The sequence below is a fragment of the Pelecanus crispus genome, chromosome 6 (genome assembly GCF_030463565.1).
Source record: "Pelecanus crispus isolate bPelCri1 chromosome 6, bPelCri1.pri, whole genome shotgun sequence".
NCBI lineage: Eukaryota > Metazoa > Chordata > Aves > Pelecaniformes > Pelecanidae > Pelecanus > Pelecanus crispus.
In genome coordinates this window covers 13429583-13453720 of record NC_134648.1, presented here as the reverse complement: position 1 = coordinate 13453720, position 24138 = coordinate 13429583, and the positions used below count along the sequence as shown (strand labels likewise).

General features: G+C 40.4%; 1 protein-coding gene across 2 annotated transcripts in view; it reads left to right on the top strand.

The window, feature by feature from the left end:
- The window catches only part of SWAP70 (switching B cell complex subunit SWAP70), a 41204-nt gene that overhangs the window by 6397 nt on the left and 10669 nt on the right, over positions 1–24138 (top strand). The window contains exons 2-7 of one of the 2 annotated variants that reach the window (XM_075712424.1): positions 1753–1893; positions 8230–8403; positions 18270–18497; positions 21703–21849; positions 22129–22237; positions 23114–23295. In XM_075712424.1, the coding sequence (XP_075568539.1) occupies positions 1753–1893; positions 8230–8403; positions 18270–18497; positions 21703–21849; positions 22129–22237; positions 23114–23295 (981 nt within the window). The remainder of the gene's footprint in view (positions 1–1752; positions 1894–8229; positions 8404–18269; positions 18498–21702; positions 21850–22128; positions 22238–23113; positions 23296–24138) is intronic. The other variant, XM_075712425.1, reaches the window with a different exon arrangement.

The window sequence follows — 24138 nt, the reverse complement described above, 5'->3', positions numbered from 1 at the left end:
TGTAATAAGGCTGATGCTATTGGTTTTCTGTTTTTGAACTTTTGCACCTGCTTAGCTCCAGTGGCTTAATGTTAGCATACGACAATGAAAATATGTATTTCTCATGGAAATGTGTGCTTTTCTAAAAGAAAGTATAACTTTGGAGGTATGTAGAGAGAAATTCTCCTCTGAACCAAACTTGCATGTTGCGCTATCTTTGTAGGTTTTTGTGCTAACTAGCGCTTAGACTCTGCATGTCTCCTTATCATACATAAGAAAAGTAAATGTACATTATATGGGGGGGGGGGGGGGCGGGGAGGAGCCCAGATGTTTTAAGTGTGTGGCATAGGTTTGATTTCCTAGGCTTTGATGACTTCAGACTTTCACTTCTTCTTTTGCAGCTACCCCATCTCAACTGCTTTATGTCTACTCACCTAAATCGACCCGCTTATAAATTTTCTGCACATTGTTTTACTGCTTTCTCTTTGCATCATTTGGGTCTGTTTTTTTTTAATTCTATGCTGCACAGTGAAAAACTAAAACATGCCAAAATTCAGTTGCAGACTGTCCTGTCTAGTTGTTGTTGATTTAAAAAAGAAAATACCACAAACAGCATTGCCTTTTCAAAGGATGCAATCTGTTTTACTGCTGCCTAATTTTGTTTCACCTGTATTTTTTGCCTTTGGTTCTTAGTTACATTTTTTCCATGCAGACCATTCCTGGGCATGTGAAGTTAAATCCTTAACCCAGTTCCTGTAGCGGGTATGTGGTCTTCAGAGGCATAACTCTGCATCATGCCAAGGGGAGAGGGCTCCCAAGTGACAGTGTGTTTAAGACCCAGTGGGCAGTGTGTTACAGGACTGACCTGACTTGAGACAGTGTGAACAATGAAAGGAATGCTGCTTTGCCTTTCTTAGGAAAGTGCTGGTGGCACAGGAATGACTGCTACCCAGGCTCTGCCTTCTTGTTGTTGGTACCGAGGTGGTAGTTTGTGTGTGCAAAACTTGGCCTAAGTTGAAGAAGTTGAGATGCGTTGGCTACCAGTTAGTTTTCAATAATTCAGTACTTCCTTAAAACTAATGAAGCATGTAGCCGCTTCTTGAAGGTCATTTCTCAAGGTGTTAAGCTCTTGACATAATTCATGCAAATACCTTTTTAAAATAAAAATTTGAGAACCACACCTAAACCCTTCCCCTTTCTATAACATTATTTTTCCTTTGCTAGCTGAAACATGGGGTGAATGTTGAGAAGCAACCCAAAAGCAAGCAGATGAGGGAAATCTGTTGTTAATGCTTTAGAGTGGTCATTTTTCTTTGTAAAGTAAAGGTACATACTGAGTTGTTTTCTTAGTTACTTGTTTTCACTAGATAGTAAATATAATTTCAAAGGCTAGATGTTTGTGGTTGTTTTCTGAGGCTATCTAATTTCACTCTGTAAGTATTACTTTGGTGTTTCTGCATGCCTCTCCTGGTTTTCAAGTGCATATGTGTACAACGGGTAGCTTCTGTAGCTGTGTTTGCGCTTCTGTAGGAATGGACCTATCTCTGATGGTATTGCTTCTGTGAACGTGCAACTGTCTGAAGCCATCGAATCCTTGGAGTCAACTTTTTTAGTTATGTGTTGGTTTTTGACAAAAATCCGCAGGGCAGAACTTGTGCTGACATGAAGGTGTCACTTTCTGTGCATTGTTCTGTGAGTCACAGGTCTGCCCGGGACCAAACAAAGCATGCTTAAGGCCAACAGCAGTGTCACCGATTTCTCTTCTATCTTTAGGTCCTTTCTCACAACTTGTGCACAGTGTTAAATGTTCCCCACGACCCGGTGGCCTTGGAAGAGCACTTTAGGGACGATGATGAAGGACCAGTTTCCAATCAGGGTTACATGCCTTATCTAAACAAATTCATCTTGGAAAAGGTAAGTTTTGAATTCTTGTGTTCTATTTTTCCCTTTATCAGGTTTTGTATTAGAGTGTCTTTACAGTAGGCTTCTGCTTGCAGGGAGCATGCTGGTGTGAAGACACTCTGGTTGTGAGTGTGCCTGTGTGGGGTCGTGATGGGGCAGGTACTCTGGAGACCCTATGCCTTAAAATGGAGGGGTGTACTGTTCTCTACTTCTTCTTTCTCTCCTTGGCTTCTGTTTCCTGTTACATCTGGTCATTGTCTAAGCTGTGTTGATGCAGAACCATGTTCATATTAATAAAGCACCTCAGCTTGAATTTATTTGGAAGTGTCTTGGAGCTATAGATTGTCCCACTTTATACCACGGCTATAACAGAATATTGTCATAGACTCCTTTGCAAACAGGAAGGGCAAAAATATCTTTATTGTCTATTCACAAGGTATTTTAATAAATAGATCCCTTCAAATAGTTACAGTGGGTGACATTAGGGAGTGTTGTTACGTTCCGTCTTGCAAGTTCTTTCCTTTCGTGTCTGAGCATTCTTCCGTCTTCTGGTGTGCCTTGTTTTGGGGGAAGGTCTGGAAAGCCAGCAGGGTTTCCCCTAGTCTGCTCTCCATCTTGTTCTAATATAGGTAGTCACTGGGTCAGAGCTGGGCTCTAGGAGCTGTGCATTTGAGATTTCGTTTGAAATTTTTGAAAGTAAAAAACCTATCTTCCTGCTTTTTTTCTGGCAACTTCTGTTGTCAGAAGACTGGTCTAGATGGTAAAAGCCAGCCCACGTGACAGCGCAAACATATCAGTTTCAATACCGCTAATTTCTCATACGCTTGGGTGCCGACCCCAGAAACCTTCAAGCTTGGATGTTGTGGCTGCAGATACACAGATGTTTGCTTTCTTTTGTAATGTTAAGAAGTCCTGTACTGACACGCTGCTGAAAAGGACAATGCAGCAATTGCAGATCATGCAAACTCCTTAGCCCGATTCACTGATTTTTGCTGCTTCTTTAATCTACGTTTAATGCTGGTGGAAGATGTGATATATATAATGCAGTCTGGCAGCTTGGAAGCAGGAGAAGCTTCATATATCTAGCTAAGGCTTACCAGCTTCTCTGCCTCTCCAGTCTGTGTTTCTCTCGCACTCAGCAATAGTGTCCTGTTTCATGTGTGGGAGTGTTGGCTGTTAATACATGTAAAGGTACCCGCTTAATGTCTTGGTGGTTTGATGTTGGAGAATCTTGGTTCCACTTCGTGTTGGCTGTGTGAGCTCCTGTAAGATTCAATGGAGACCAAGCAGTTTGTATACCAATTTTGGGGAAAAAGAAAAGGCTTTACTTTATTTTGGCCAAAGGATTATGGTAGTAGAGTCTGAACAACAGTGTTTTTTGTTAATACCATTTGTAGGCAGTAGCAAGCCATTAAGTAAAAAAAAAAAAAAGATAGAGATGGAAGGCTTTTTCAAATATGAACATGCTTTATTGTTAAAGGATGTAAGAAGAATAGTTACGGAAATGAGAAGCAATTGCATTTAAATAACACTGTAATTTGAAAATTAAAGACCTGGCTATATAAGCAAGTTGGTGTGAATTTTACAGTGCTTAGCTACTCTGGGGCACCTTGTTACCCCGTGGTAAAAATGAAGGACAAGCTACCTTGCTTTCTCATGAAAGGAAGGAGCATGACTGCATGTAGTTTCTTCTGTTGTTTTATTCATACACTGATCTGGCTTCTGATAATTGCCTGATATACCCATACCATTAGTTCATCTTAAAAGATTAAAATGTTAAGGAATTGGATTAAATTACCTGTAACTTCATGTTATTTAATCCTGACTAAATGCTTGTAAACAGTTTAGATATGTACTATTAAAAATTAGTGAAATTCTTTAGACAAAAGGCTATCTTTGTGGACTGGAAAAATCTTGATTGTGACATCTCATCTTTTGGAGATGACTTTACATCAATGCCAAAAGACGACATGCGTTGGGATGAAGTCATTGGTTGACAGCATGTCTCCTTTGTTTAAAACAAACAAGCAAAAAAAGCAAACAAGAAACCCCTTCTTTCTTCATTCTTCCAAGGCGTAATCTGTTCTTTTAGATGGGGTGATTGTAGAACAAATGCTATTAATTTATGCTAGTAAGCAAAGCTACTAAAGAAGGACTGGTGCTTTATACCGCCAAATACAGAGGAAGTTCTCTCAATTTCCAGTCGCGCATTTTCTGGTGAATTAGTTGATTTGAGCAAGAGCAACCTGCTCAAGAGATATTTTTTTGATCTCAAGATATTTTGCTTTAAAACATTAGTAAAATATTTAAAGAATGAATCCTTAGATTTCTTTTAAAACATATATATAAACTGTGACTTACAATTTTATTGAGAGGACTTTGTAACCTTTTGAAATAACTTCTGTTGTACTCTTAAATGCAGTGTAGCTTTTTAGATTTTTTTAGTGCTGGCTTACCCTGTGTTACCCTGCAATAAAGCCTCTTTATTATATAAAACCAAAGAGTCATCAAGAAAGGCAGAAGTCAGTAGTTTTGAGGCAAATTGGTTGCAACTAATTTCCTTTATCCAAATAGGGAATTTGAATAAATAGTTTGAATAATTAGTATCGCCTTATTGATGATTTCTAGTATCGTGCTGCTTGTTACTTAGCAGACAGATGTATCTAGGATTTTCCTGCATCTGAAACAAAATCTGTTCCTGTTCTGTAAGTGTCCTTTTCAGGAGGGTGCTGTCGCTTGCCAGTATAATGTCTTCATAATTTGTTTTACTTGGTTTCATAACCATATTTTAGCATTGTTCCATTATTTACAATGTAGGTCTTTTAACACCAATTGAAAATGTTTCATTTTCAATGATGGTGATGGTGGGATTTTACAATATGCCTTATTTATAGTGGGGGGAGACAAAGGAGGACATCATTGTAAACCTCAGGTTATCTCATCTTCCAGACAATTTAGTGAATGCTATTTACACTGCCAATGCTTGTTACATTTTTGGAACTGATCTGATCACTGCTACTTAAGCCAAATATTTTCTGTGTTTCCTTATGTTTTAGAGTTATTTGGGCTAGATGATCTCTCAAGGTCCCTTCCAACCCAAAGCATTCTATGATTCTATGATTCTATTTGGTAGGATATTGATGATGGTAAATTATACTTTGCATATTAGTAGAAATTAAAGATCTAGAAAATTGTATGGGTTTTGCTGCATTTTTCTTTTGTTTATTTTGTGAAACTTCTTAGAAAGGGAAAGTAGGTGTCTTTTATATATGATGTTTTTATGTCTGTGAGTTTAAGCAGTTTTAAGGTTGGATGGGTTGGTTCATTTGCATGTTTCATCATTTGGACAGATTCACAAATAAAAGTGATAGTCGCTGTAGTTAGTAGTGTGGCGTACTGCAGAAGTTTCCAAATGAAATGGTGACTTCAAATAATTTGGACAAATTATGAAGTACAGTTAAAAGCATATACTAATGCACAGGAAAGATCTCTTGTACAAGGATTTGTTCATTAATTAAGCAACTGAATTGTGTGATATTCACACAGGTTGCAAGCAGGATGTGTATTCTGGCCAAACACAATTGAAATTCTGGTTTCTCAGTAGAGTGTCATAAATTTCTTATTTTAGTTTCACATCAAGATGATTTCAGTGTAGGATTCATAGTAGTCTCACTGTAATTAAAGATATTTTGGGGAATCCTCTTTAAATTTAAATTCCAGGATAGTCTTTGACCCAATCTGTTTTAATAAATACATGTTTTGCTCATGTCATGAAAAAGCAATGTGTGTATTTGTTTATGAGTTTTTTTTGACATCAGTACCTCCTGTTTGAAAAGTTTCTACTTTTACAGTTTCTTAACTAAGTTAGAAGTACTTTTGCAAATAAGTTCAAGTATAACTTTACAAACTGTTCAAATATTTTTAATTTTTGAAACGATGCTTAGAAATGATCTCTCATCAGTCCAGAGAGATTCAGAGTAATTATTATGTAGCCACCTACAATGGAGTATTACCAGTCAAGGAAGCCAAAGTAGCACAGCCAAAGCTTTTGTAGTATGGAGTTAGCTCTAAAGCAATTTGGGTTTAGTTGTGGGATTTTCACCTTCCTTCCCTTCCTACCCCATGCAAATGTACTTGTAGAACCAGGAATAGTTGGCATTGCTGCATGAAATTGCTGAGGAAATTTTTATTCTTCATTAAAGGGAACTACTTAGTTCCATCCCCGACTCCCCAGTATCCGCAGAGCAACAATTTGGTGATTATATCCTTTATTTAATAGGTAGCCTGATCATTTAGAAAAAAAACATAGATGCAAATCAGGGTTATTTTTGAGACCCGGGACTTGCGCGCTCATTTGATTATTGTTCCTGAATAATTCCTAAACAGTGTCTCTGGTCCAGATGCCCCGTAGGTCCCATGAAGTCCATTTCAGAATCAAGCCTGGATTCTGAAAAAAGGACTTACACGTCTAAAGCAGGACCTCTGGCACAGTGTGACCTAATCCCCTGTGGCAAAACGGTCTTGAAATTTCCCGCTTGGCTGCTGCCTAGTCCTGGTGGCAGTAACATGCTTGTAGGTGACTTGGATTTTGATGTGAGTTTCTGAGGCGCACACAATCCAGCTTTGGTACGTGAGCACAAACTGCACACTTTCCTTTACCCTGGCCAGGGCCTGTGCCTGTCTCCACCCTCTCCTGTGGTCATTGGCGGCTGCCGTGCTTTAACACATGAGCTCCTCTCAGAGCAGCCCGCCTTATTTATAGTCCTCAGAGCACTTGCCAGGTGGTGGCTGTAGGAAAGGAGATTTCCCGCCCCGTTGGCATCTTCCTCAGGAGTAGCATAACCACTAGGACATTTCCAAGGTGGAACTGCTTGTTATCTGGGTGGGTGAAGTTGTTTTAGAAAAGAAGTCCAGCTTCATTGGGCAGGGTGGGGAGGACAGGCAGGAAAAAGCAGAGGCAAAAGTAGCAAATGGATGAGGCGCTGGCAAATTGAAGGAAGGAGAAGGAAATGTGGCTCCTAGCCCTTCTTCCAAAGGGTGTTTGTTTGCTTAGCTGGTGTTTCATTTAAGACCCATGTTTCTTGTGCAAACCACCAGAATGCTGAGCTTGTGGCTTTAGCAGCTGTAGCTCCCATGGCTTCCACCTTCTTCAAAGGACAGCTATAGCCTGTAACCAGCCCCTTGCATCGTCACTTACATTGGTGGCCTACTCTGCAAACATGCAAAGTCTATGTCTTTCTATCATAGTCTCACTTTTAGTCCTGGCAACTGTACTGTAAAGTGCTTCTTGTCATCGGGTTGGTTTCCTATTTACTTCTTTTTTTCTTTTAGCCCCCACTGACATCAGTTCATCCACTTCCTTAGTCTCTTTGACTTAGCCACTGTGGCTCACCCTCCACTATATCTGACCACTTACCAGACTGGATAGGAAATCATAGAGTTTGCAGTGGTGTCCCTGAAGCATTTAAGATGCATGGTTTGGCCTATCATAAGAAAATGTCACTGAACATTACTGGTGGTGTTACCACAAGAGGTACAAGAACCTGTTTCTTAGACATGCTTTCCAAAATCTCAAGTGACTGCCATTACAGTGCAGAACATGCCTTTATCAGTTACGTGCTGGCAAAGAAATAGCATTGCTAAGCTGTAGGGAGATAAATAGATTTAATCTCTAACATAAATGAGGGTTTAAATAGAAAATAGAGGAAATGAAAGCTTTTGCATATGTAAATAATTCACAGATGGGTATGTACAGTTGCTAGGTATGATAAAGGATAATGAAAACAAGAGGAATTTTTTTTTATCAATAAGGTGAAGATTTGCGAGTCTGAGAAAAAGGTTTTAAGTGGATTAGCGTTCGAGAAAAAATGATTACGTATTTATGAATGTCCTACAAGAGTTACATTGAATAACGTGAAGTGGAAAAACATATTAAAGGTCTTTCCCAGCTATTGTTCCAATATTGCTTTTGGCATATCCACATGTATTTTTGGCTATAATGGTTTCCAAATTTGCTATATAAAATCTCAGTAACTCAGTGCAATAAAGCTAATGTGCTAGAGGAAATGCAGAATGCAGTGTAGCCTCCTTCACATGAAGTCAGGGTGTTATTAACTCGACCAGAAATTGGAGGTTGGATGTAGATTTTGCTGGAAGAAATTCCTCAGTTGACCCCATGCAGGAAGTCAGACTAGGCTGCTGCAGTGCTCTTTTTGGGCCTTGACATTTCTTGCAAACTAGAATTTTTTGCGATGCTTTTTGTATGACTTAGCCTGTTAAACTTTGTCTGTTATACTGTGCCATTTGTGCATAATACTTTTTTTTTTTTGTTCAATTTCTTCATTTTAGGTTCAAGGAAACTTTGACAAAGTTGAATTCAACAGGATGTGCTGGACTCTCTGTGCTAAAAAGAACCTCTCTAAAAGTCCTTTGCTGATTAGTGATGAAGATGCATTTAAAGTGTGGGTTATTTTTAACTTCTTATCAGAGGACAAATACCCTTTAATCATTGTACCTGAAGAGGTAAGAAACAAGAACTTAAGCTGTTTAACACCAGTTTGCTTAATGTCCCAGTTGAACTATGTTAATGTTTGCTACTGTCTAGAGACTTAAAACAATTGTTTAATATAAAACTTTTATTCCCCTCTTTTAATAATGTAAGGCCTTGGGTGCTTTTCTTTGTCTTCCAGGGTGCGTATGTAGGGATTCCCACAGGATACTTTAGATATCGATGGCTATGTGTGTGTGTGTCACTTAAACAGCCTGGACTAAATGGGGCATGCTGCTTGCCTCCCAGTAAATAGCTTATTTTGGTTTTTGTGAGGACTGACTGGTGCTGGGGAGACTAGCTCCAGTACCAGCACTCAGAGCTGTTGAGGTTCTTGCTTTGCTCATGAGTAGTGCATGTATGTGATCTTTAATCACTGCGCTTATGGTGTGATTAAAGTTTTGCACGGTTAGTAAGTACATCAGTGTGATTCTGAAAAAACAATTCTCCCCTCTGCTCTGTGTTGCCGTGACTTGCAAGATGAGTCTTTGGTCTCATGTCACCCTCCTGATGAAAAGGAGAAGTACGAACTTTTCTGATGATAATCTGTTTCTGATCAAAAGCAGCCACCACCTGAACACTCCTGCTTGAAATGGTTGAAGGAATAATACCAGAGAGATCTCTTTATACTTTAAGTTCATGAACAAGTATGGGCAACGCTCAAATAGGTATTCTAACCCTAAAGCAAGATAGTGGTATCTCCACAATTCTCCCCTTGGGGAGGGGTGAGGGAAGAAGCAGAAAGATCAGAACTGTAGGCATAAATAATCTCTTGCAAAACTGTATACAGAAATCCCAGGGGTTTGCAGTTCAGCACTGGAGTACTGATTAATAAGTATTTGCAAACTGTTAAACTGGCATGCTATATTCCCATGAGAAATGGGACAGTCTTCTTGCTTGCTTTCCTGTTTTTTTTGTCAGTTCTGGGAGACGGGGATCATGGTTATAAAAGCTAAGACAGCTCCGTTCTTAATGGAGCCAAATTTGGCTTTGGTAGAAGGTCAGAGCCACTAATAAATGTCAAAACAGGGACTCAGATCCACATCTCTAGTTCATCATTGTGTTCCCAACTGCGCAGCCTGGCTTACCTGACAGTAGATATTTCACATCTCCTTATTTGTTGGCATGGTTAAACGCTTCAGACCTGCCGGCTCTGGGGCATTGGCATTGCTCACTTGCTCCCCCTCCACCAAACAAGCCCCCAGATCCGTGCTGCCTTCAGTAGCTGGTGCCAGGTAATGGCAATGTGTCTGTTTGTTGGGAGATGGGCTGCAGAGTTGGCTCCAAGCCCAAAAGAGGTTTTCCAGGTTTCATAGCTGCTATTGTTTGCTTTCTTTCCCATCCTTAATGTCCAGGGTTAACCTGTATTGCTCTTCTACTTGGAGTATTTTTAAAATTCTTGGGGTGGATCTGTGTCTGCATCTCCTTGATTACAGCAAGATTTAAATTGTGCAATACTGTTTAAAGAAAGCTTATAGAGCCTGACAAAGAAAGGCTGCTCTGTTCTTAGCATATACAATGCCTGTATTCACTCTAACCTTTTGCCTTAGACCACACAGGTAATGTAATCAGCTGGTGGAGGAATGCTATCTGTTGAATGCACTCCTTTCTGGTTTGCATTGGTCCTCCTCGGGTTCTCTGTGCTTCTGGAAAATTGCACATTTACTCATTTACCCTTTCACACAAAATTCCAAAACTAAAGATGCAAAGTCTCAATTTCAGTCAGTTTTGCTTTTCTCTGTGTGACCTTTTAAGTTCTTATGTCTGGGTTTTTTTAATGTTAAATCTAAACTCCAGATTTGCAAAGCATTTTTGTGTACAAACTTGTAGTTGTCTTACTGCAAATTGTCTACCTGAAAATAACTCTCTTCAATAGTGTTCAAAATGATACTGGTACCCAGTAAAGGTATTTTTATTTCCATTTACTTTTTATGCCTCTTGAGTTCATAAGAAAGCTTGATTATATATTTAGTCTTCACCACTTTATATATTGCGTCCTGTCATTTAACTACAAAATGGTTTGCATGTCATGTATAAAGTGAGGGGATTTTTGCAAAGTGAAGGACAGAGGAGAGGGTGATGGGAGCATCACTGTTCTGTGATACTTATGTTTTGGTGAGAGCAATGTAAACCTCTCGTGGGTGACTAAAGCTTCCCAGCCAGGGAGCAAGCTTTCTTTCTGTCCCTGTCTGTTGCTCTTATCGTTGGCTGAGAATATTACAACACTTAATTTACTGCACTTTCTGGCTTAGAGTCCTTTGTGTGGGATCCAGCTGTTTCCCCTCCTCCTTCCCTTCCACCTCATAGGCTTTTGGGTTTCAGAGATTTTGTTTCCCCTTTATAAGTAACTAGGAAACTTGCCTCATACTTTAAGGTTGGAAGGGTGAGCCCTTGAAGATTTTTGCATCCCATCTTGTTGATGGGAAGATTATAATAGAACTTCTTAGGTCTCCAGTGAATGTGTTGATACAACTTCATGTGGCTATGAGGGTGCCTTCTCTTCCTCCTCCTTGGAGGAACTGCTCTTTGAGACCTGCTTGGGAGTCTGATTTTCCTTTTTTTATTTTTAAAGAGATAAATGGTTTCTGCACTCATTTGAACAATTTCATCTCTGGAAAACTCTCCTGCTTGGCTGCAGTTTCACCTTCTTTGCGCTGCGCTGACTAAAGATTGAGGCTGCTGTCCTTCTTTCTTGCCTGTGTTGTGTACTTTTGCACCAGTGCTCCTGTGCTAGGCCTTTCATATTAGACAGCTAATTGTGGTGGGGCTGTCACCCCCATCTGCAAAGTGTTAAGTCTTGATTCCCTGCCCAGGTGTTGAACAGGCAGCAAGTTGGCAACAGCTGCAGTTCAACCAGAGAAGGGAAAACAGGCTACTTTGGAAAGGTTTTGGAAATGCAGGCTGAGGAAAGCTTTAGAAAGAGCAAAGTGAGGAAAGCAGTTACAAAGAGGGAATTCGAAAGCCATGGAGAGGTGACACAAGGGCCGGTAGTTGCTTATTTAGCAGAGGCTAGGCTAAAAGCCAGAGGCAGCACCTGGCCTGTGCTCCTCATCTGCTGTGGAACGAGAGATGGCAGCCCTGCACCTGAGGGAAATAAGGTTAGTAAATACAGCATGGGTCAGGGCCTGGGTTGGGGTGTGCAGTTTTGGGGTGTGACTTCAAGCTTGAGAGGATCCCTCTATGTTACGGGGAGAAGTCAGGTCACAGAGAGACAGCAGCGGGTGGCTGTGCAGGCACTGGGCTCAGCTGGCAATGGCCTTGGGCTCCAGTGTAGCTTCTGCTGGCGACTGGTGGGCAGCTGAGAGCAGTTAGGAGAGTTGGAAAGGAACACAGGTTCACGAATGTCTATTTTGCAAAGGTGCTCATGTCCCAGGGAAATGCAAAATGGTATCAAATCTGAAAGCTCCCTCCCCTTTCAAGTGAGAAGCCTTGCTGTGCACAAAATAAAACACTTCTGTGAACTGGGTGAATGTGGTATTTCAAAGAGATACAGATGGACTGGAGAAAAACAATGCTGTATTTTGTTCGCTCTAGTTAAAATTAGTCCTAATGGACAGCTTTCAGAATTAATACAATTCTTGGCAAACAACAGACTTGCCTCCTATTGCAGTGGGCAGAGCTTTACCAAGCAGCTTATATTGCTAATGCACCTGAAGGTGGGGGCCCAGGTGGGAGCTCCTTCCCCTCCCCACGGCCGGTCTTTCCCACTAGCTCATCTGGGACGCAGACATCCAAGTGGGTGTTTTCCTTCAGCTCTCATAGGCATTATCATTTCAATGAGAAGGGTAGAATAAAGGGAAGAAAGGTGGAGAGAACTGTAGTGTAAGAGGAGAAGTATTTCTAGTCTGTCGTGAGCTTCCTTTACAACTTGCCTCTTAGTTGTTACAGACTCGTTTGTGTGCCTTGATGTTGTTTAACCAGGCATTTTCTGTTTTATAAAAAGGTTTGCAAACACTTCCCCTTTCTTATTTCTGGACATGTGACTGCAGCCTTGGGAATGCTTTATCGCCTGAAAAGCTGCGGTATGTGGTTAGCTGTGTTTCTGGGCCATCCTTAGTGGTGAAACTCACGGATACGTACACTGCAAGCTGCACGCTCTTTGTGTGTTGTAATATAGTGTTCACATAACTTGTTTTAAAAAAGCCAAGCATATTTGGTGTTTTTGCTTTTTAAGCCTGGCTTCTTGAGGAAAGAAATTTGTACAGTTATTTTTCACTTGTCCTCTAGCCTTCAACTGTATTGACACGTGGCATTTCTAATCCTCCTAGTTAGGACAGAGAAGGTCCAAACCTTGTATGGCCTTCTGTGCATTTGAAAATGAGGTTAATGTTTTTTAGACTGAGGAGGTGAAAGTTTGAAGCTGTCCAGTGGTGATTCTTCTGGAGGCATTTCTTGCAGAAAAAGATTTTTTTGTGACCACATTTGCTTCCTTGTTCTGCGTTCTAGTATCAGAAACTGATACAGTGAATGAAATACTGGGAATTGAACCTTGGCTGTTCAGAAACAAAATCAAAACTGAGACAACTATAATGAAAGCTGCTTGTGTGGGGTTTTATTTGACCCATGACCTCTACAAGTTGATGATGATGGTTATGAAGATGTTTAGTCACTTATGACTTGCATCGGTTCTTCCCATTTCACTGCTCTTTTCCTTGATAAAAGTAAAAAAAAAAAAGAAAAATAAGACAGTTTTAAAAATTAAAAGAATAAGAAAAAATAAGGAAATAAAAGAATAAAAGAAATAAGACAGTTTTCAGCTTATGCAGCAGGTTGTCCTTAGGATCTACGTGTTTACATGTTACACTACTTTTTGAGTTGACCTTTATTATGTCACTTAATGCCAATATAATTTAAAAAAAAAAAAGATAATGGCTTACACCACATAATGAACACAGTTTTCACAAAGTCTACTAATCCAGAGTAGTTATTGTCTATGAAGTTTAATAAATTCTAGTATGGGGATTTTTTTGTTGGTGGAAGAGTGGAAACAAATACTTGACTTAAAAGTAAGTGATGTTCTTACGGGATGAAGAAAAGGAATCGATGATGACTGTGAAAGGGGATATAATTGCTTTCGTGTCTCTTGCCCTGTAACATGTGCTTCCACAGAATTTTGTACAATGTAAATAGGCTTTTTACATCTGCTCTGTTAATATCACAGACCTTATTTGAATAGCATGAACCAGAATAGCCTTGTCTGCTGTGCTCTGCTGGGCATGAAGGCCTCCTTGACATTTTCATTTTTCATCCTCTAAGAGACCCACTTGTATATCAGAAAAATATGTGAAACATCTATGATACTTCATTCCCCATGGAGGATAGTGCCAGGAATACCTGGAAAAGCAAAGCAAATAGGTATTGAAACATGGGAAGAGAAAGTGCCCTCTGAAAGAAGGTACCAAACAGGCTGCATAGTTAAAGAGCCTATGTTCTTTATATTATTTTTGCTTTCTCTTGGCAAAATTCTGGGTGAAGAGTTTCTTTTGATTTGAGACAGAAGCTGTTTCTCATACTGTGGAGCCAGTTGGTCTGTACTGGTGTATGTAGCATTAGCAACCCCCCTGTGTTTTTACGTCCGTATCTGAAAGTGAGTTAGGTCCAGTCAGAATAGCAGCAAACGTTGCTTCACGTTTGCTTTTCAACACTTTGCTTTTTAACCACAAGAGTAGTTTATGTTTGAGCCAGCAGACTTAATTTTGTCAGTTATTTGCTGAGTTGATGCGTCTCTTTGTGGAGGATGGGAAACGTCATTTGCTCTCAGAGGTTCCTCAGTTGAGCACATCATAAATGGTTTCTTCTTTGCTTCCACACTTACCAGATCCAGCTTACTTCTTCATATTTACCTTGCACTGTTCCATATTTATACCCCACCCCAACACTCACTGCTGCTATTGAGGAGATATGTTAGATAAATTTTTTCTGGCGACTTTGGTTAGCCATGTACTTATCTGAATGCAAGATAAAGCTTGATTTTTTTTTTTTTTAATTTTTTTTTTTTTAAATTTTAGAGATTAAATTGTAATATGCACAGGTCCTTTTTCAGTTAAGATGAGTTAATGTATTTTAAAATAATGAGCTATTTTATGTACTTTAATGGGATTTGTCATGTTAGTGACTTAGAGATGGGGGGTTAGCAAACGTAAATGTTTAATTCTGTTCTAATAATCAATATAAGGTAAAATGTGTACAAATGATCTTAAAGGAAAGGATATGTTGGCTTATTTTTAGTGCATTATATGATAACGTGTACTAGCCAAGAGTTTTGCATTGCTTCTTTTCCAGGCGATTAGTTTGATATACCTTTTGTTCATATGGCTTGAGCAAAAAAAGTGAAAAAGTCTATTCAGGTATGATTTTTTTTTGTGTGTGTGTGTATGTCCCTTTGTCTGCAAGTGAGTCCTAGTACTTTTGAGATAATTAACCAAAGGAATTTGAGAGCTGCATGCCTCAAGCAGTGTAATAGGCTGCGAAATCTTGGAACAATACATTTTAAAGTTAAAGTTTTAATGATTTTTTTTTTTTAATTACTGTCTAGCATTTTGGCACTTAGATTATCTACCTAATTAAGCCTCAGTTATTTTAGCTTTCCTTTCAACTAAAGTACAGGATCGTAGTTCAGAACTGGTGCAGCTCAGAGGGATTGAGCTGAGTGGCAGAATGTGTTTTGAATATGGGGAAAAAAGTTACTCCTGTATTGATGCCAGTGCTCATTTCAGCTCATCAAATCCAGGTTTTAGGAGTTTTTTGTTTTGTTTTTTTTTTTTTTAAACAAGTTTGCAGTGCTACTGTTCTTGTATGCTGTGAAGGGCTTTTTTTGGGTGGTTTTTTTTTTTTTTTTTCTATAAAACTCGCCTGGAGTAGGAAGTAAGGTGCTTCCTGCCTTGAACTGAATGTTGAGGATTTATGGTAGCTGATGCTCAAAAGTGTTGGATTAATTTTTTAACTTAAGGATTTTGGAGAGTGAAAATCAGCAAAGCCTATTTTGAAGATTTTTAAAGTAATTAGTTATTGGATTTTACAGAAATCTAGTAAAAGTTGCATGTTGGTTGCTTGGGAGGGCGTGCTAAAATTTCCTTGCCATCATGTGACTGTATTAACTTCAGCGATTCAGAGCCGTCCGTGGAACCGCTGGAGAGCGCAGTTTTGTGACCCGTTCTGGTGAACAGTCAGATAGGAGCAGCGGTGAGCGTGGCACAGCAGCACCCTGGCACTGCAGCAGCCGGAGGCGTGGAGGCGGCGAAGCGGGTGTGCAGCTGTGCCCTCCCCGGGGGGTGCTTCCCTCAAATGGCAGATGGGCCCAGCACAGAGCTGAAAGGCGTCTTTGCTGCTTACCGTAAACCTTGTACCCAGTGTTAGTTGCACTTGTCTACAGCTGGAAGGCCACTTTTGCAGAGGCCTCTGTTCAAATCGTATCTTTGCAAGGTATGAGTAAGAGTTGCGTGAGGAGCTAAAAATACTTAAATAAAAAATACTTCACTTACTCAGTGAAGCTGAAATGAAAAGCAATGCTCTCTACAATGTTTGTACCCACCCTGGAGGCATATTCTGCCTGGCTAGCCTGTCTTCTCTTAAGACCGTCTTTACGAGGAGGATACGACAGGCACGTCTCGGAGGAATACGTGTTTCCTGCCCATTCAGCAGAGCGGGAACTTTCCTCTAGACCATGCAGTGGCTTTCAGTAGCTTCTCCATTTTGCCGTAGCATTAGTCCACGTGCTACTAGAGTAGAGGCTGTAAGACTAAGAACAGTTACTGAGCTGAAATAGTAAGAAAAGCCCACCCATCCGTAGGGTGAATTTGGTAATTTACTGCTTTGCCAGATGGGTGTGTTCTGGTGCCTGATTGTGTGTTTCTTGATCAGGGATGTGAGGGAAAGGAAGGGATTTGCCTGTACCACTTGCAAGAGAGAGAAACAGCAGCCACAAAATTAGCATGTATGCTGCATCAAAACCTTGAGGCCTGGGAGCCCTTGTGGTGAAATGGGGGAGGAGGCGGGGGGGCGGAAACACTTTTTTATTTATTTGTACTCCCAAATCTCTTATGTAGAGACTGCTGGGTGCTCAAAAGCCTATTAGACCAGCTGAAAAGTAACCGTGAGCTGTAGCTGAAAAGTTAATTTATTCTGTGGTAAAACATCCCCTGGTGCTCTCAGCTGGGGTTTTTCTTACCTGTATGAGAAATTACATTGTGTTGTCAATCAGTGCTGAGGAACCAGAGGCGAACCAGGATTGGCGATTAGAAAAGTGAAGTCCTGGAAAGCATTTGGTTTCTGCTGCTTTTCAATGAGGCATGGTCAGGCTGTACCCCTTGGTCATTTTTGATACTGGGATTCAGACTCCTGAGTCACTTAGTGTTTCCAAAACCACACCTAAAATAGGTAAGCTGGAAGTGGAGCAGACTGTGCTGAAGCACTAACCTTCAGAAGAACAGCACTTAAGGAAATCTGGGTTATTTCCATGTGCACAGAGAGAACCTGAAAGGACCGTGGTGCTTTCCCTCCCCACCTCCACCAGGCAGCGTGCAGTTCCCACCCTGTCGCATCCCTCATGCCTGCAGAGAAGCAGGGCAGCCGGGAGGAGCCCTGGCCCGCAGCTTTGAGGACCGACCTACCTGGAGGTGGTTCTGTGCTGGCATTGGGGTGGCTGGAGAGAAGGGCCAGCTCTCGGGGGAGCTGGTGCTGCCCTGTCCCTGTGGTGGGCTGCTGCGGGAGGGTGCTCCGGTGCGGGGTTACTGCATGCCCTCTCCCTAGGCTTCTTCCTTAGGGATGGTGCGGGTGGCTTTACTGTCTGCCTTGGCGGGTTGCAGAAGGCAGTCGGGTTCCCTGCAAAGCTGGTGAGGAAATGCGGTGAGCCATTGCGCAAAAGAGCAGAAGGCCACATTAGCTTGGTCTGTCTTCAAAACTGGGTTAAATGCTGTAACTGGTATACTGTGACTTCAGTCACAGAAACTTTGAAGCCTGGATTTTACTTTGTTGTGTAGAGGTCTTTGTAGGAAAGCTCTCGCCAATTATTTTGTTTAAAGAGCCATTAAAAGCATTTTACATGTGCTCAAAGCTGTAGATGGGCTTAGTTTAAAATACTGCATGTTTTAAAGAGTGAACAGTTTAAAAACAACATTAAAAAAACAGGCAAAAGAAGAAACCCAGCCTTCTTTCCCTCTTTTTCATTCTTGTGTTTATTTTGACTAGTGTTATTAGTGTTATTACCCTGTGCATGGTAATGCTTACAGAATGATGAAAGATTAAAGGAAAAGAAGAGTTTATTTTGGAAACAATAAAAGCAGACGTGAAAAATTTGTTCTTTTACTTCTCTTGATACATCTGCCAAGATTGTGTCCAGTGATGGAGTACTTGAGAGCTAGAGAAGAGGGATCAGGTGAAGACTAAGATATGTGATCATACCTTGGTAATTTTTCATTTCCCTTCTTGTCCAAACTGCCATCTTTTCTTATTTTTTCTAATTTGTTTGCCTTTTATCTTACAAGAATACTTTTTTAAACTTCTTGCTTTCTCACACTTCAGTCATCACAGTTTGGAAGCTGTTGCAGGGAAGGTCCCATGTGTTCCATAGGAATCTGAAACGTTAAAAGAGGATGCCAGGCTCAATTCTTTGTTTCTTTACTATGAAGAGAGTAGCTGCAGGATGGGCTTGGCAGTCAAAAGTTCAACTGAGTCAGGAGCCTAAAATCTTTGCTAATTAAACCACCTATGTTTAGTGGCCTACATGTGAACGCAGGAATCTAGCTGTAATGATAGTCTCTAGAGAAACTTCACTTACAGCTCTAAAACACTTCATTTCCATGCCTGCTGAAAATGATTTATTTACGTTTGTTTTTCTGTACAGATTGAATATTTACTTAAAAAACTCACCGAAGCAATGGGAGCAGGCTGGCAGCAAGAGCAGTTTGACCATTACAAGATTGCCCTCAACACCAGTCGAGAAGGTCTTTCTGCATGGGAGCTGATTGATCTCATTGGAAGTGGGCAGTTTAGTAAAGGGATGGACCGACAGACAGTGTCCATGGCAATCAATGAAGTCTTTAATGAGCTCATATTAGACGTACTCAAACAGGTAAGAACTATAGAGAACTACTGTTTTAAAGTAGAACAATTTATTGCGTAATTAGAAAATATGCAACTTGTACTGAAATTTCTTTACCTGATGGATAATGAGCAGGGGAAAATTAGGTAAATTACTTATAAGGGTTCTTTAATATGAGCTTATTTTTGCAAAAGAGAAATTGTGCTACTGTCCAGATTGTTGTAATTGTTGCAGTACTATGAATGAGTTGCTTGTTGGGAGAGTTTGTTTTTAGAAAGTGAAAGAAGTGTGCTTTGACTTGAAATACAGCCTTTTTTATACTAGTATCAACTGCTTGTTAGCTGACAAAATAGCTGCGACACACTGATCAGTTCTTAAACTGGTGACAATTCTTCAATCTTTGAAAATGCTTTTTTCTAGTTTCAGTTATGTTGTAGCGAATATAAGTTGTGCTGATGATAACCTCCGTATTCAAACAAGGGGGCCTGGACAAAGGTATTGCTCCGGTTGAAAGGTCTTCTATGTTGCCCCACTTCAACAGGGCAAGAAGGTGTAGAAGAGCTCCAGAGCTCTCTCGCTTCTTGTCCTGTTTAGCAGGCTACGTGACTGACAACTTATTTACCTGTACTCAAACACAAGAAGTCATGCTGGCCTTTATATTGTTAGCAAACTTCTGTCAATCTTCAGTTTCTTCAGATTTCCAGTGGGTGGATTACCAGTTTAGGAATGGCTTTAAAAACTGCATTTCTTTCATGGCAAGTATAAATATCACAACTACCTAAGGGGTCACAACAGAGCTTACCTAGAGAGCTATTTAAAATTGACATTTACCTGACAGAATTTTTTTCATCTTTGATTTCTTGGCTTCTTGGTGAGGAGAGAAACAAAGGCTTTCTTGGCAGGCTTTCCTAAGCTGTTCTGAAGAAATCATCAGAAAGTCTTGGCACAGGAAATGCTTTCAGAATATCCACAGAACAATGCAAAACTCTATTTTTGTTAACTGTTGGTTGTCTGTTGGAAGTGAGGGCTGGACACATGCACACACACACACACACACACACACACACACACACAGAGTCAGTTGAGGGCAAAATGAAGTCATTCTGCTGTTTAATGTCATGAAAATAAAATAACCAGTATCAGGTCAGTCCTTCCACTTGAAACTTGTGAGGAAATTGGATTTATTTTCAGTTTTGATACTTCATTGTGTCTCTCTGTTGTCATGTCATGTCATGTCACACACCCCCCCCCCCCTTTTTTTTTTTTTTTACTGTCTCCTTTCTTTCCTCTCTTGGTGGCTGGGCCTCTTTCTCAAGGGTGTCAGACACTCAGGTGTCTTTGAATGGTTCCTTGACACTTACAAATAGCTTGTGTCAAGATTTGGCCCAGCGCCTCTGGGACAGTCACTGACCTAATGGAGAACGGAGTTCACTCTGTGACTTACAGACGTCTGGTTCAGTCACAGCTTGTACCATGATACCTTGTTGATTCACAGAATCGTCCTGTTTATTGCAGTATATGATTACTTCAAGGTATCAATTAATGACATATCGTATTGTAGCCAAGTGTCATGCTACCCTTTTTATTGTACAATTATCTTGGATCTCCAAGGCTTATGGAGGGTAGCAGTGATAATTAAACTTGTGATATGTAGTTTTCTGAAAGATGTGTCCTTCATGTGGTAGCTGGTGTGAAAAGATCCCCAGGAGCTGACAGTGGGCTCTTGGAAGATGAGAAGCAGCTGATGCACTGAAATAACAGGTAAAGATTTTGCAGAAATTTGAGGGGAAAATACCAGTCTGACTTGGCTTTGAAAGCAAATTCAGTATGTCAGGAAGGGGAAAAACACCTGGTTATGACTTAGACTGCAAGGCATGAAAGAGTGAAGCTGCGGGAGTCCTTCACATGCCCTTGCGACCACCCAGACCTCGGACCTGAGTACGGAGGCGGCAAAGCAAGCTGTTTCTCTGCGCATTCGTGTTTTGGAGCAAGGGGGTGGGATGCCACAGGGGAACAGGCAAGGCCTTGGCTCTGGCCATCTTTAACTGGCTAGAAAAGCTAAGCACAGATAAGCAGTATGTGTAGGGGGATAGTTTCTTTTTCGGTTTTGGTGGGGGTTTTTTGTTTGGTTTGGTTTTGGTTTGTTTTTTTTAACAAAAGAGCTTCTCCAACTGTCCTGAATTTTTTTTCCACTCAGACCTGTACAGAAAGACACCTTTGACTTAAATATGCCGCAGCACATTTATTTGTTTGCTTGTATCCAAAATTAGATTTAAAAAAAAAGCCATTACAGAAAAATGTTCCTTGGTCTCCTTTCCAACTTTTCCATCCTCTTAATCTGGAATAGTTTGAGTATGGTGCTTTCTGTATGGCTTGTTCATAGTTATATTGATGTAGGTGTTTCAGTTTCATCTGTGATTTCACTTTTTTCTGAAGTTAGAAGTCAGACAAAAGTATGTAAGTAATTGGGGAACATGGTTTCAGAAATGGCAGGTATAGCTGAAATACTGGCAAACTTTGAAACTAGTTTAAAAACTAAGTCACAGCAGTGCCCCTGATAAGATCACTAAAAATCAAATGCCTGAAAGAATGACCAATTATTTTATCATTCTCTGTGCACTCTCTTCCATGAGATGGTTTTTTAATTGCCATAGCCACACTGGATAATGTGTAACAGGGTTACTAGTACAACTGCACTTAGTATTGCTGCTTGTATTTTAGATATGTTAATATTCAATAGAGGCAAACTTGGATGATTTGATTATGATACCAGCCATATTTATTGTCATTACAGAAGATTATAATTTTTATTCTTTTATTTGTGTAAAGCTCAGTGGCAAAGTGTGGGCTTCTCTTCCTTCCTTTGAAATAGTCTTGTTGAGGCTTGCAAGTGTGTTTTCTCATATAGGAAGGTGAGTGGATCGTCTTTCAAGGAAAATAAAATACTGCGAGTGAAATCTTGGCATTGTTTAAATCAAGGTACAACTCTGTTCCTTTAAGGGAAAATCCAGGGTCTACCAGTGTTCCCATATCCTGTCCAATAAAGATGGCAGGAGTATGGGCTAAATGATTAGCCCATGTGTGCTAGTATTAGGAATGGAAGTGTGTTGGTGAAATATTTAGGGCCTTGAGCTAATTTTTCTGTGTGCTCTATTGGGCCTTTAAGCCACATAACCAAAAGAACAGGCGGCTGAACAGAGGCCAGGCATTTCAGCTGATCTGTTGCTTTTTACAGGGCTATATGTTGAAAAAAGGTCACAAAAGGAAAAATTGGACGGAACGATGGTTTGTGCTAAAACCCAATATTATTTCCTACTACATAAGTGAAGATTTAAAGGACAAGAAGGGAGACATCATACTGGATGGCAACTGTTGTGTAGAGGTAAAAAAAAAAAAAACAACAAACCACCCCACCAAAAACTATGTATGTCTCTAAAGATAAGAATTAATCCTTTTTTGTGTGCGGGTTGGATTCCTGATATCTTTCATTAAAGGAGCTTTTTTTTAATTTTATATAAAAACAGTTCATAAACACTCTTTTAATAATGGTTCTTAGCACTGGTATTTGTAGCTCTGTAACAGATAACTGCATACGTGGGGCTTGACAATACGACTTAAACTTCAGTGTTTGCAAAGCTAATCCTTTTGTTACGCATTCTAGGCGTTGCCTGACAAAGATGGAAAGAAATGCCTTTTTCTCATAAAATGTCTTGATAAAAGCTTTGAGATCAGTGCCTCTGATAAAAAGAAGAAGCAGGAGTGGATTCAAGGTGAGGTTTCAAAAATCTTAAGTTATGTGAAAGTTAAGGCAAGCTGAAGTCTTACAGCTGTGCTTTACTCAAATTTGAAATTTGAGTGAGGTGGAAGCCCTTGCAAAGCCACTGTTGCCAATGCCATTGAAGTATGTACAGCATTTAAATATTTGGAGCTGTGTGTTTTCATTTGCACCTCGCTCTTTACCTAAAGCATGTGTTTAATTGCACCAAATTCAGCTGTGTGATGAATGATTACTTCCAAAAGGAGATCTTTTTTCACGGTTTTAGTAGGTGAATAAAATATGAAAATCATCTGCCACTTCTCAGCTTTGCTCTCTGAATATTTCCTCACTGAATATAAGTGAATGAGAGCTGCTGTCTTACCGGGAGAAAGTTTTCCCTTGGAGTATCAGTAAGAATAAAGGGTTTAAGGTTGCTTCTAGGGAGGTAAGTGATGTATACGTTAGATAACATCTTATTGCTTGATTAGAGTCACTGAATCTAGATAGTAAGAAATCTTGACGTGTTGGGGGTTTTCTTTGCAGCTAGGCGTACAAGTGACTTGTACAGTCTGGCCTGTGGACATACTGGAATATATTGGAATATATATCAATATTGGAATTGACATAGTGCATTGGAATTACCGGACCTTATCCTTGTGGCACACAGCCAATACTCAAAGCCAAGCGTCTTTCACTTTTGGTTTGTGTTGACAGCTAGCCTGATGAGAATTAGGAGAACAACAGTTATTTCTGATTTAAAAATACATTTTAAAAAACTCAACAAACCACACACCACCACAAGTATTCGTTCACTAAGGCTATCCAGAGAGTTTAGCATTTCCCTTCACTGTTCTCTTCCTCTCCCTTTGTCTTGCACGCTCTTTTCCAGCCATACAGACCACTGTAAACCTGCTGAGAGCGGGGAGCCCTCCACCCCACAAAGAAGCACGCCAAAAACGAAAAGAACTGCGCCGGAAGCTGTTAGCTGAGCAAGAAGAGCTGGAGCGGCAGATGAAAGAACTGCAAACGGCCAACGAGAACAAGCAGAAGGAGCTGGAGACCGTGCGAAAGGTGGGAGTGGGAGCTGCTAACCTTCAAGCTTTAAGCTCAATCTCTGTGGTTGAGCTGGGCTTCTTGAATTACAATTAAGCATCGATTTCCTGTTCAGGTGTTCAGACACATTGAGTGAACTCCTCCAGGGGAGGTGAGTTTGTGTCAGCATCAGCCCCCTAAGCAAGTAGATTTGCTGGTTGAGCCTGCAGTAAAGCCTTCGGCATTGACTACAGCAGTTTCAGGACTGTTCAGCAGGCTCGGGGTAACTTACGTGGCCCAACCCTGTCCCCTTTCCTTATGAGGGTGTTGCGAAGCTAGTGTAGAAGAAAGCCCCAGCTGTGTGGAAGGTGTTTGGGGACTGGAGACTCTAGTATTTTCAGTTACTTGTGGGTTTTCTGTTTTTCTTCTCTGTCAGACATGTCTGTCAAACTTGGGGCTTTCCATTAAGATTTTCTCATACAGCTTTCCAAAGTTTTGTTATGTGAATTGTATGTGTGTGGGAACTGTTCTCTTCACACAGACGTAGTTTCCAGAGATATACATTTAATTGACAAAGATTGAATATGTATAGGCATAATTTTATTGGAGTAGTTTGGGAGAGATTTATAGAGCGGAGACACATAGCAACCATTTATAAACTGTTTAAATGCATGTTCCTTGTAAATGCTGGATTGACTTCTAAAAGCCTGAGAATTGGACTAGAAATCTCCGAGTATTAGCAGAAGACTTGCTGAATACGCTATTTCCCTTGTAGACAGCGTTTTAGTCTAACGACTGGCAGGAGACACCAAGGTGCCTTTGCTGTGGCTGCACACTCTTAACAGTAGGTTAAACATGCTGATGGATCTTTGTACTGTGGAA